General features: G+C 58.6%; 6 protein-coding genes across 6 annotated transcripts; 3 read left to right on the forward strand and 3 right to left on the reverse strand.

Moving 5' to 3' along the window:
* Positions 1 to 1089: 1089 nt before the first annotated feature.
* Positions 1090 to 1529, forward strand: J7T54_000435 (uncharacterized protein; the record flags this gene model as incomplete). Its single annotated transcript, XM_051508722.1, has 2 exons — positions 1090 to 1444; positions 1519 to 1529. The coding sequence occupies 2 exons, from the start codon at positions 1090 to 1092 to the stop codon at positions 1527 to 1529; spliced, it is 366 nt and encodes a 121-aa protein (XP_051360193.1).
* Positions 1530 to 1682: 153 nt separating this feature from the next.
* On the reverse strand, positions 1683 to 3049 carry J7T54_000436 (uncharacterized protein; the record flags this gene model as incomplete). The annotated part of the gene is made up of 3 exons (XM_051508723.1): positions 1683 to 2016; positions 2072 to 2523; positions 2582 to 3049. 3 exons carry the CDS (start codon positions 3047 to 3049, stop codon positions 1683 to 1685), a joined length of 1254 nt encoding a protein of 417 aa, XP_051360194.1.
* A 730-nt stretch (positions 3050 to 3779) lies between these two features.
* J7T54_000437 (cercosporin resistance) lies at positions 3780 to 5528 on the reverse strand (the record flags this gene model as incomplete). Its single annotated transcript, XM_051508724.1, has 1 exon — positions 3780 to 5528. The coding sequence occupies one exon, from the start codon at positions 5526 to 5528 to the stop codon at positions 3780 to 3782; it is 1749 nt and encodes a 582-aa protein (XP_051360195.1).
* Positions 5529 to 6350: 822 nt separating this feature from the next.
* Positions 6351 to 8525, reverse strand: J7T54_000438 (dihydroxyacetone synthase; the record flags this gene model as incomplete). The annotated part of the gene is made up of 1 exon (XM_051508725.1): positions 6351 to 8525. One exon carries the CDS (start codon positions 8523 to 8525, stop codon positions 6351 to 6353), a length of 2175 nt encoding a protein of 724 aa, XP_051360196.1.
* Positions 8526 to 9007: 482 nt separating this feature from the next.
* J7T54_000439 (uncharacterized protein) lies at positions 9008 to 9943 on the forward strand (the record flags this gene model as incomplete). The annotated part of the gene is made up of 1 exon (XM_051508726.1): positions 9008 to 9943. One exon carries the CDS (start codon positions 9008 to 9010, stop codon positions 9941 to 9943), a length of 936 nt encoding a protein of 311 aa, XP_051360197.1.
* Positions 9944 to 10832: 889 nt separating this feature from the next.
* Positions 10833 to 11891, forward strand: J7T54_000440 (uncharacterized protein; the record flags this gene model as incomplete). Its single annotated transcript, XM_051508727.1, has 1 exon — positions 10833 to 11891. One exon carries the CDS (start codon positions 10833 to 10835, stop codon positions 11889 to 11891), a length of 1059 nt encoding a protein of 352 aa, XP_051360198.1.
* Positions 11892 to 12512: the final 621 nt, after the last annotated feature.

Genomic DNA, 12512 nt, shown 5'->3' on the forward strand with positions numbered 1-12512 from the left:
TGCCGACAATTAGAGAGTTGTGAAGCCTTGGATCCCCATGAACAAACCCCTTTCCCGTGAGTAGGTTGTACATGCCCTGGATCTCCTCAGGGAGAAAAGGTTCGCCAAGCTCTACAAGGTGGCGCTTATGGAGCAACATGCCTTTCAGGGACCTTCAAGAGAAAGACATGGTATTCAACGTAGATTGTCTTTGCGGGGCTCGCATACGTCGGGACCGGGACGGAATGTCCTATTGGACTGGGGATTAATAATAGAAGTGAGCTACGTCTGGCTTGTGTGAGAGCAAGAGGCAGTTCTGAAAGCGAACAAGAGGGAACCTTTTGGATTTAAAGAGCTTCACTGCCTTCAGTTCGCTAGTAATGCACGCCTCAAGTTCAGTGTGCAGCGGCTAGATCAACCAATGAAGCAAATTGCATCGCTCCTTACTGCTGCACTTCAGCGGGAAGAAGATGCTTCTCTAACCGGTGAAGCAATGTGTGTTCACCTGTGCTCCTCGAAGCAATGGTTGCTCAGGCTATAAGGCGGTTTCAAATCTTGCTGCACAGGAGAGTGAGGCGTCAGTTGTCTTTTTATCACATCTATGTTACCGTATTGCTGCAGCGATTTCCCAGATGTGCTCCTGGTTCGTACGCATGTGTCTCCTCATGACCATAGACAAAGGGTTGGGCTCCGCCGTGCTCCCACGTTGAGAGCAGAGATGGTAAAACGCTAACATTTATTGTTAGCAAAAACTGGCGAGGCAGCAAGACATACAGCCAACAGTTCTGGCTGTGCGGACCGGTGAGGACGTGTATCTGGATATTTCACACAAGTCTGTATATGTAGCGAGAAAACATGCAGTCACGCGAATAATCCATTCGCCTCTCTGCACGTAAGCTTCAATCAAGTGCGTTCTGGCATGGGGGCACTTGTGGTCTAGTAGACTGTGAATCTGTAAGTGACGTCGGGACTCGGAAGACGGAACTCGGAAGATCTCCACACCTTTGCGGCGACGAATACTCACAAATTCACTCCTCAAAGTTCACTGCATGCATGTGTTCCTACATCAACACTCCTATCCACGCTCATTCCTCCCGAACCACATTCATCATGAACGCCGACAACATCTCCATATCCTTCCCTCACGCGTCGTCGGCCACAGACGCCTCCCTCACGACGACGCTTGCCTCCATCGTCAACACGTCCTACGCAACCGCCGAAGCCGGCATCTGGACAGCAGGCCACGAGCGGACCAGCCCCGACGACATCGCCTCACTCATCCAAAAATCCCAGCTCGCCGTCGTGTACAACCATACCCGCTCCAAACAACCCATCGGCTGCCTCGTGTTCAAGCTCATCTCGCCTGCCCTGTCCAACTTTGGCATGCTGGCACTCGATCAGACACATCGGGGCAGCGGGACTGGCGGACGCATGGTACACTTTGCCGAGGAGGAGAGTCGCCGGCGTGGGTGTGTTAAATGCTCGTGTGAATTACTATTCCCTACCGAGTTCAAGCACAAATTCAAGGAGAGGTTACAGAATTGGTATGAAAAGATGGATTATTTAGTTGTGAAAGTGGGCGACTTTGCAACAGCTTATCCCCCATTTATTAAGTATCTGGCTGGTCCTGTAGAATTCCGCATTTTTGAAAAGGCGCTATAACGAACAGTGTTGTACACCAACGACGGAAAAACTCCAAGAGCTTAGATCATCAGCATGGAGACCAGCATGGCACCGGCGAGGACACCGCCGGTCATCATTTTGACGGCACCACCCTCCTCGGGGGCAGACGTGCCAGTAGCGTCGGGACTATCCTCATCATCATCGCCGGTCTGGGTAGCCTCCATATCACCATCGGTAGCGACAGCGGCATAGGTCTCGAGCAGCCCAGGGGTGGTGTAAGTCATCTCGGGAGTAGGGGCAGAGAAGGGAAGCTCGGACACAGGCGAGGCATCCTCAAAGGCGACACGGTCGCTGGCGTCCGCATAGGGCATAATATCCTCCCTGTCAAAATCGTCATCGGCAGGGTTGAGGACGCTGAAGGAGTTAGCTGCTGTGGCACAATGGCGAAGAAAGGAGAAAAGGGACATACCTGTCAATGACGTGAGCCACACCGTTGGCGAGGAGCACGTTGGGGAAGACAATCTTGGCGTTGTTCACCCAAGCACTGCCATCCTCAGCGACGGTAAAGGTCAGATCTCCACCCTGGTAGCTGGGGAGACTGACGTTGCCGAGAGCGGTGGAGAAGACGACATTGTCGGCGACGAGGTGGTAGGTCAGGACCTCCTGAAGGGTCTCGAGATCAGCACCTTCGAGAACGGAGCCAATGTTCTCAAACGCGGCGTCGTTGGGGACGAAGATGGTAAAGTCGGAAATGGGCATCTTGTCGCTGTCGTCGCCAAAGTTGACGGGCAGGTCGGCGGTGGCCAGAGCGGCGTTGAAGTTGAGGAGGCCATCGCGGAGGGTGTAGGCCTCCAGGGTGGGGGAGAAGGCGATGGGGTTGTCAATCTTGTGGACGATGACGCTGTCGCCAATCTCAATGTCCTAGACATGTTGTCAGCGATCAACGTCTGTGTCGACTGGCATGGACAAAGTGACTTACCGCTTCGGTCACCGTGGAGAGGGTCAGGTCGCCCGAGATGACGACGACGTCATCGCCGTCCAGGACGACACCGCTGTACTGACCGCCGGTGAAGTTGCTAAAGGGCATACCGTCCATCTCGTAGCTGTCGTCGAGCAGGGACTGGATCCAGACAGGAGTCTCCATGACAGCCTCGGCTGGGTACTGACCCTGGTAGACGTGGTTGGTCAGCAGGGCGGCAATGGCGGTCGTGTCATTGTTGGCAATGGCCTGGCCGATGGCGCTGTCCTCCGGCACGGACTCGAAAGCCTCATTGGTGGGTGCGAAGATGGTGATGTTGCTGGCAGAGGAGAGAGTCTCGACAAGGTCAGGGAAACCTTGGAGGACCGAGAACAGCGTCGAGAGGTCATCCTGGGACTCGAGGACCGAGACCAGATCGGACTGCGCGGCGGCGGCAGCCACCAAGGAGGCAAGAGTGAGAAGACGCATCTTGATGTGAGATGGGTGAGTGACACAGGTAGGCAGGCTTAGTATGAGCGAGGCTGGTGTCGTAAGAAGAAATTGGTTAACATGTAGGACGGCTGTGGCCTTGCGACAGACTTATATACCGGTCCTGGCGTCCATCACACACACATACACACACACACACACGCATACGCGCGTCTAATTAGACATCAACACACCACGGCATTCAGTGTGGTGATAGCTTCACATTGGCGCCAAGAACAATTCCAGAGTCATGGCATCATCGACTTGCCTTGTCCGCACGCATTCGATGAGCCGCGTCGTGCCGTGCCCCTCTCTCAAGGCACTCGTTGTCGCAGGTACGGGATTGTTGGATGCAAGTGTCATGCTGCTTGGCATCCATCCCCCGTTGAGCTAACGTCGATGCCGGCAAAAAGCCACCGTCTCCGCCTGGGGAACGGCGTCTATGCTTAAATTGGAGTGTAGCTACCCCTGCGATTGGCACTAGTCGATTAGTCGTACGTGTGTAAGGTGGAACGTACAGGTGATCGTGGTGCGAGACGCCCAGCCCCTAGTCAGAGTCGTGGACGTCATGCGCATCTGGAGTGACCCGAAATCCGTACATAGGGAAGGGCCCAGGCTCAAAAACCCCGACCCGCACACAGGAAGGGGCAGAGGCCATTGAAAGTATCATTCAATTGGGAATACTGGCCTATTGGACGTGTGCGTGAAAGGCTATGCATCCCGCGATCGTTCAGAAGAATCCACTGGGGCTTAGACTGCCCATGGCCTCCTCGGCTGCTCCCCGTTGCAGGGTGTGCTCAAATCGCTGAACAATGCTCTCGTAATCCACCAGCCAGGTCTCCAGCCAGGCGGCCGCGCCAATGATCCTCGTGTTCCAGTTGTCCATGCGCGGATCGAGCGCGACCAGGGCCGCATTGACCTGCTTGAGCTTCTCCATGGCCTGTCGCACGTTGAGCTGCTGACGTGTCATGATCTGCCCATAAGAGTTACCTGGCGCGGAGACGGCCACGTGCACCTTGACGAGCAGGGCGAGATTGTAGGTGACCGACGACGCGAAGCAGAGCGTCGTCAGGTTGAGAAGCTCCGCGGTGGGCACGCGCGCGACCACGTCAATGGCATCGTGGCAGGCACGCACCAGCGAGAGGAGGGCATCCTGTACAACCGGTGTGATCTCGTCGGGACAGGCAAAGTCATGCACGCCGATGCGGGCCGCAATGTACGGCGCGCCAAAGAAGGCCTTGTTGCTCGTCGTGTGCAGGACCGGCTCGTTGCTGAGGATGACGCTCTGCAGCCGCAGGAATCGCAGTTGGTGGTCCTGCGCGAGCCACGGCGGCAGGTTTCTCTCGATCGCCTCTATTCGTTCGCGCACAGCCGAGCGCGAGGCTCTGACGATCTCCGAGTTCATGTCGCGATAGACATTGGCGTCGCAGAGCGCGAGGTCATTCGCGAGTGTGGCTTGCAGGTGCGCGATCCGGGTGATCTCGAGGAGTAAGTGATTTCCCTCTGGCTGCTGCTCGAGCAGATTGAAGGCGCTGTCGTGCGACGGGCCCCAGCAATGCGCGTCCTGTCGTCTTGTGCTGATGGAGGCAAACTTGGAGCCTACGTATGCCCCGAGCCACGACCGCGCCATGCCCGGCGAGAGAGGGCCACGATGTCGACCGAACCACGCGGGCGGCGAGCTGGGCATGGAGTCACCACCGAGACCAAAGTCGACGCCCATGTCGATAGCCAGAGCGATCAGGCGGTAGCAGTTTGTGTCAAAGGCTGGCCGCACCCAGAAGGCGGCCACCAACGATGCTTGGATCAAGTCGTGCGAACACGCCTGGGTAGTCATAGCCGCGCCTACTACATCGGCTACCCGTTGACGCAGGACCTGTTGCGTTTGGGCGTCGACTTGGACGTCGTGGGAAGTCAGGGCGAACGCTAAGATGGCGACAAGTGTGATGGGGAACTCGTCCCTCATGGACAAGATCTGGGAGTCGGACGTGCCTGTGCCAAGCGAGATCACGGGCCATGCCGAGTGTACATGGTGCGCGTAGACTGTGAGGGCGCGCGCTTGGGCGGAGAGGTCGACAAGGGCATCCAAGAATGCGAGCATCTTGTCTCCAGAGCCATGATCGCTCGACCCAACAGACGTGTCTCTGGTACACCGTCCAGCGGACACGGACGCAGCGCGTGTCTCGTCGAGGGCGAGCTGTAGTTGCGCGACCTGCGCCTCGAGCTCCTGGATCCTGTCCCGCTGCCAGCGTCGCGCGGCGGGCACACACGTGGTGCTGGTGCGTACACAACGCTCACAGCATCCTGGCTCGGCGAGCGAGGGGTCGCATTTGATCTTTAGGGCGTGGCAGGCTTCGCACGCACGGAAGCGCTTCCCCATGGCGAGCTGTGTGTAGGCATTGGGAGACGACGAGTGGCCAGTGGCCGGCCTGGCTGGAGGATGATGGAGGCGATGCGAGACGTGTCGAGTGAGGCTGCGCATGATCACGTGGCGAGCAGGGTCCAGTCTACCTCTAGACAGTGCGCCACGTTTGGATCATACCAGCTACACAGTGAACATGAAGTATTACAGCTACTGAATCTTTTAGAGTCGAAAGAGTCCGAGTCTAGTAAGTGTTCTTTATTCCTTTCGAGTCGAGGACACGCGCTCATGCTTAGGCTGTCCTGGCTCGACCTACCCTATGCCACTTGTACTCGTAGAATATTGTGTCATACGTACATGCATACAATTATCTGTTGGCATTTCCCCAAGTTAGATGTGACTGGCATTTTTCCATACATATCCAAACAGAGCGGGACATGTCGAGTGTGCCGTTGGACTTGACTTGCTCTGTTTGCGCTGACCTCGCTCTCAGTAAGCGATTGACACCCATCAACGACATTCAAAAGAGCAAACATGAACATGATCGGCAATATGTCACAAGCAAAGATATAATGAATGATAAACGATAAATCATTGACCCGCAAACCCCACATCAGCACCAATGACCAAGTTCATGGGAAATCTAAGACATTCTGAGGTCATCCCATTGAGCTAAAGGCATTAGGTCGTGGGGTATGCATAGGCTGAGTGAGATTGAAGGAGATCTGGCCATTGAGCTTTCAGGGTCAGAGAACGAATAACTGTGCGTGTCGAACAGCTGCAGTCCATCTTACATCTTGAAGATTCCCTCTGTCGCATGGCCGTTGTACATGAAGAAGTATCATACATCTAGCATCATCTGACTCATCACTCCACCGAGTCAGACGACTCCCCAAGATCCACGACGTCATGTCATTCTATCATTATTACTACAAGCACTGCTCAGTGATGCCCCTCGGGCACTTGATTCAAATCCACACAATCCCCTCGCAAACCCTCCGCCCCCAATCCCCTCACCTCCCCCAGCCACGTCCGCACCCGCCCCGCGATACGCGTCGCCTCAAACCCGAAGAAGGTGTACGCATCCTTCCCCGGCAGCGACTTGCCAAACGAGGCCATACAATACCCCGCGTCCGCGTAACGCTCCCACCCTTGGACGGCGTACGCCTCGATGACGACCCGGGGCGCAGACCCAAGGACCTGTCGACGGTAGGCGGGTGACTGCTGCTGGAAGAGACGCTGGCAGGGGAACGAGATGATCCTCGCCTTGACCCCGTGCCGGGCGAGCTCGTCGCGCGTTTGGACGGCGAAACACATCTCGGCACCGACACCGAGCAGCGTGACGTCGGGCTCGTCCTCGTCCATGAAGACGTAGGCGCCCCTGCACACGCCGTCGCGACGCGAATGCTGGGGGTACTGCGTGAGGGTCTGTCGAGACAGGGACAGGAGGCTGGGTGTGCCTGTGGCCTCGAGGGCGGCGATGAAGGCTCCCGCCGTCTCCTCCGAGTCGCAGGGCCGGATGTAAAGTAGATTGGGCATGGCGCGGTAGAGGGCGGCCAGCTCGACGGGCTGATGGGTGGGACCGTCCTCGCCGGTGCCGATGGAGTCGTGCGTGGCAATGTGGATCTGCTGGAGGTGCTGGAGGGCGCCCATGCGGATACCCGGTGCGGCGTAGAGGTAGAACATGAAAAAGGTGGACGTGACGGGGAGGATGGTGCCCTTGCCGTAGGCGGCGAGGCCGTTGGAGATGCTGGCCATGGCGTGCTCGCGGATGCCCCAGTGGATGTAGCGACCTGTGTAGTCACCGTTGGGGCCCGAGGATGTGCGCAGGTCGGGGTGTTGGAAGTCGACCTTGTCCTTCCACATCATGTTGACGGATGGCGAGAGATCGGCGGTGCCGACCAGGAATGTGGGGAGCGTCTGGGCTAGCGGGTTGCAGATGAGGCCGGCGGACTTTCTTGACGCGGTGGGTGTCGTGGGGAGGTCTTCCTTGGGCGGGATGATGCTGCGCCAGTCCTGGGTGAACTCCCCGTTGACGCGCTTGGTGAACTCGGCGTGGAGATCGGGGTACTCCTTGGCATAGGCGGCGAGGAGGGACTGCCAGTTCGCCTCGAGCTGCTGGCCTCTGGTCTTGCAGTCGGCGAAGAAGCCGTAGACCTCGTCCGTGAGGACAAAGTGCTCGTCGGGGTCCATGCCAAAGACCTGCTTGATGCTCCGGACGTCCTCGACACCGTACGCGGCGCCGTGGGCCTTGGCATCGCCGGCGACCTTGCTGCCGACGCCAATGACTGTCCGGACGTTGACAAAGGTGGGCTTGTCGGTGGAGGCCTTGGCCTGGAGGAGGGCCTTGACGAGGCCCTCGACGTCGTGGCAGCCATCGTGGACGTTGATGACGTGCCAGCCGCAGGCGTCCATCTTGGCGTTGACGTCCTCTGAGCAGCACATGTCGACGCTGCCGTCGCAGGTGATCTGGTTGTTGTCGTAGATGACGACGAGGTTGCCCAGGCGCCAGTGGCCGGCGAGCTGGATGGCCTCGAGCGCGACGCCCTCCTGCAGACAGGCGTCGCCAATCATGCACCATGATGTGTTGTTGACGAGGTCGTACCCGGGTCTGTTGTACGTGGCGGCTAGGTGTCTGGTGGCCATGGCGAGACCGACCGCGTTGGCGATACCCTGACCTAGCGGACCAGTGGTGACCTCGATGCCCTCGTGCTCAATCTCTGGGTGACCCGGGCAGAGCGAGTCGTACCGCGCCGAGTGATACGACTTGAGCTGTTCCATGGTCATGGCGCGGTAGCCCGTGAGGTGGAGGAAGGTGTACTGGAAGAGGCACGTGTGGCCGTTGGAGAGGACGAAGCGGTCGCGGTTGAAGAAGGACGGGTTGCCGGGGGCGTACTTCATGGTGTACTTCCAGAGGGCGACGCCAATGGCGGCCATGCCCATGGCCGAGCCTGGATGGCCTCCATTGAACTGCTGGCAGAGGTCGGCGATGAGGCAACGAAACTGGCCGAGGACGAGGTCGATGGTGCGGCCGTCCTCCTTGTTGAAGCGGTTGACGTCGGGCGTCACCTTGGCGTGGGACTGAGAGAGCTGGCTGTCGATAGCGATGGGGGCCATTGTGCCTGCTTGACTTTCCTGCTTGACTTTGCCTGCTTGCTGTTTGTTTGCCCGGCCCTGCGAGAAGGTCTGCTTTATGAAGGAGTCGACAGGATCATCGTGATAGCAGACGCGCTTCGACCTGCCTCATGCAGAGGAGGATATGCGAGCCGCCGGGCGTCGGCAGTCCGTGCCGGCGTCTCCATCTCGGGTTACCCGATGGGGGAATTCACACATGCGTGTCTTTGGAGAGAGTGGACTGCATGTTGGAGATGTCGTGGAGAGGAGCAGTTGTAAGCGGAGGCTGGAGGGGGCGACTGGGGGGCAGGCAGTTGGAAGCGCAGCCGGATGGATGTCCTGGACTTGGACCGTCCGTCCCTCGTGATGTGATTGTGATACTTCTGTGACCGACAGCCATTCCTTTCCTTCTGCAGACCATTCCTGCCTTGCCACTTCGCTCCGATCAGCTTCCAGTACGACAAACGCCCAGACAACGTCCAACCATGACCGTCGACGCCATCGTAAGCGACATTGAGCTCCCGAGCAATGGCGCGCCCGAGTCTCAACACTCGCTCGCCGCCGGGAGCACGACGCACAATTCCTTCTCACTTACCGGCAAGACCATTGCCATCACCGGTGGCGGTCGCGGACTCGGCATCACGCTCGCCCTCGCGGTCGTCGAGGCGGGCGGCAACGTGGCCTGCCTCGACATCCTCAGCGAACCATCCGCATACGAATGGACAAGTCTGTTGGCGCTAGCGAAGAAGACAGGTCGCAGCGTGACCTACCATCGCTGCGACGTGACGGACGAGACATCCATCGAGACCGTCATGGACGCCGTGGCGAGGGATGCCACCGCCCGCCAGGCGCCCTTTTGGGGGACGATTGCGTGCGCGGGCATCCAGCAGCAGGTGCCCGCGCTCGACTACCCGGCAGCCGACTTTGATAGGATCCTGCGCGTCAACGTGACGGGCGTCTTCAACACGGCCAAGTACGCGGCGCGCGTGCTGCGACGCGAGGGGCGGCCGGGCAGCATCGTCCTCATCTCGAGCATGTCGGGCAACGTGGCGAACCGAGGGCTCAGCTGCTCCGCGTACAACAGCAGCAAGGCGGCCGTGCAGCAGATGTGCCGGTCGGTGGCGCAGGAATGGGGGCAGTACGGTATCCGTGTGAACACTCTGTCGCCTGGTGTAAGTTTTCCCTCCGTCTGTCTGATGGCCCCAGCGCTGACCAGCCAGTACATCCGGACGGCCATGACGGACCAGCTGCTCCAGGAGAACCCGGACGTGGAGAGGACGTGGATGGCCGGCGCGCTGCTGGGTCGTCTGGGTGCGCCCGAGGACTTCAAGGCGCCGGCCGTCTTCCTCCTCAGCGAGGGCGCGGCCTTTGTGCACGGGAGCGACCTGCGCGTCGACGGGGGTCATTGCGCGTCCGCATAGGGGGGGGGGATGGGAAGTGAATTAATTAATTAGACTGATGATGGAGACAGGAACTGCAAGCAGTAATGACATATCGAATAAGCATCATTGTTCATCGACAAAACGCGGACGCTCAATGGTCGCTCCCCCTGTCTGGCGGCTCTGTGACCTGTCTAGACTCCAAACCCAGCAAGGACAAGGAAACATTCGAGTTTCCAATTGATGAGGACGCAATTAAAGAGCGGGCCCGCCCGCCGGGGTTGTCTGTCTATCCAAAACACGCGACTGGGGCCGTTCGATCAATCCCAGACACGCGACCCCTGCCCACCGTAGTATCATCTCGGATCGACCCGAAGGGGTTTCGGGTTTCATTTCAACGTTTGAGTTTGGCTCGCAGACTAGATCAGCCTAATCGGCCATCGCATGCCCGCAGCGTTCTCAGTCTCGACTCCTATGCATCCTGGACCCTGCCACCCTGGTCCATTCACTTCTGGGCGAGCCGCCGCAATGCTTGGCGCATGCTGGCGTTTCGCCTGGCGGTGACAATGACAGGGATGAAACCAACATCTGTGACAATATCAGTTCAGTTGAAAGGATTTGATGGCAAGGAGGAGCCGGGGTCTATCCTGGACATGGGTTGGCAGGTTGTCCAGGGCCAAGACTGGATATAAAGGCAGATGCGTCCCCCTCCAACCTCGAAAGCCTACACCAGTCTCTCAGCTTCTTCTCGCTGCTATCCTTCGTTACCAGTTTCTCTCGTTCATCGGCTGCGCCGTTCATTCATCCAACTTCCAAAGGGCTCGACGTCCACAGACAGACTACTCAGTCCCCACCGCTCATTACATCGACGGCCAACGTACACTCCTTTACTGCAGCCCCAACCAGCAAGAAGAAATCTCCATCAACAAACATGCACTCCAACAACATGATCTCCGCGCTGGCCACGCTGGCCATGGCCAGCTCCGCCGCCGCCCACGCCACCATGTACGGCGTCTGGGTCAATGGCGAGGACCAGGGTGACGGCCGCAACGTCTACATCCGCACGCCCCCCAACAACGGCCCCGTCAAGGACCTCGCCTCCCCCGACCTCGTCTGCAACGTCAACGGCGCCAAGGTCGCCCCCGACTTTGTCTCGGCCGCCGCCGGCGACACCCTCAGCTTCGAGTGGCAGCACGACAACCGCGACGACGACATTATCGACGGCAGCCACCAGGGCCCCATCATCACATGGGTCGCCGCCTTCACCGAGGACGACGGCACCGGCCCCATCTGGTCCAAGGTCGCCGAGGACGGCTTCGACGGCACCCAGTGGGCCGTCGACAAGATCAAGGCCAACAACGGCAAGCAGGATTTCACCATCCCCTCCAACCTCGCCGCCGGCAAGTACATCTTCCGCCAGGAGATCATCGCCCACCACGAGTCCGACACCGCCTTTGCCGACAACCCGGCCCGTGGCGCCCAGTTCTACCCCTCGTGCGTCCAGGTCGAGGTCACGGGTGACGGCGACGCTGTCCCCGACCAAGGCTTTGACTTCAACGCCGACTACACCTACGAGGACCCCGGCATCGTCTTCAACCTCTACAACTTTGACGGCAGCTACACCATCCCCGGCCCCGAGGTCTGGAGCGCTGAGGGTGGCAGCAGCTCGCCTGCTGAGCCCTCCGCTGAGCCCTCCACCGCGCCCGAGCCTACTACCGCGCCTGAGGAGCCTTCTTCGTCCGCGCCTGAGCCCACCGCGTCCGCGCCTGTCGACTCCGCGCCCGCTCCTAGCATCACCACCCTGTCGACTGTCGTCGTGCCCACCAGCGCTGTGACCCAGCCTACTGCCACTGCCACTGCTGCTCCTGAGACCCCTGAGGCTCCGGAGACCCCTGCGCCTGAGGTCCCCGAGGAGGGCTGCAAGCTCAAGCGCCGCAGCAGGAAGAGCAAGCGCTCCGCCAAGGCCCGCCGTGCTTCCAGGATGGCCTAGATGCTTTGCTTCAGAGGCAAATGTGCTAGAGTTCACTGAACTCTTGCTCATGCGGAGAGATTTATTAGGGTCGTAAGATGGCCTGCTTCTATTACTTGTATATTGTTGTCATAGACTCAACTAGGAGAGAATTGATGGATTTCTAATTCAGTTGCCTGTTTGTTTAATCTGGATGCAATTGACATTAAGATCTGTTTCTGCATTGATGATACTAAGAAACTCGAGTCTAGCTCGCTTGTGGGTCCTGCTAACCCGTCACATTAAGGAAAAGACCCGTGAAACGAGTTTGTTTCGGCCGTGCTTCATGGCGGTCGCAGCCCCTGGCGGGGCCTTGAGAGAAGCCTTGTGGGTCGGTTCGCGACAAGGCATTGCCAACTTCAAAAGAGTACGTGTGGAGATGAGCTCGTGATATCTTCTCTGTATGAATGAGCACTCGTAAGGATGGGTTGGCTGCAGACTGGGGAGAGACTTTGACTCGAATGTCTGGCCTGTCACTGCAACCGAGGTGAGGATTCAATCCAGCAGCGCGACGTCTGTCTGCTCTGCGACCGACCCGTCCAACTCCGACATCGCAGGAAAGAATTGCCAAGCGCGGCGGCATTTTTCGACGCCCTCTGGGTC

This window comes from Emericellopsis cladophorae (assembly GCF_022114955.1).
Source record: "Emericellopsis cladophorae strain MUM 19.33 chromosome Unknown NODE_48_length_181081_cov_114_058711, whole genome shotgun sequence".
Lineage (NCBI taxonomy): Eukaryota > Fungi > Ascomycota > Sordariomycetes > Hypocreales > Bionectriaceae > Emericellopsis > Emericellopsis cladophorae.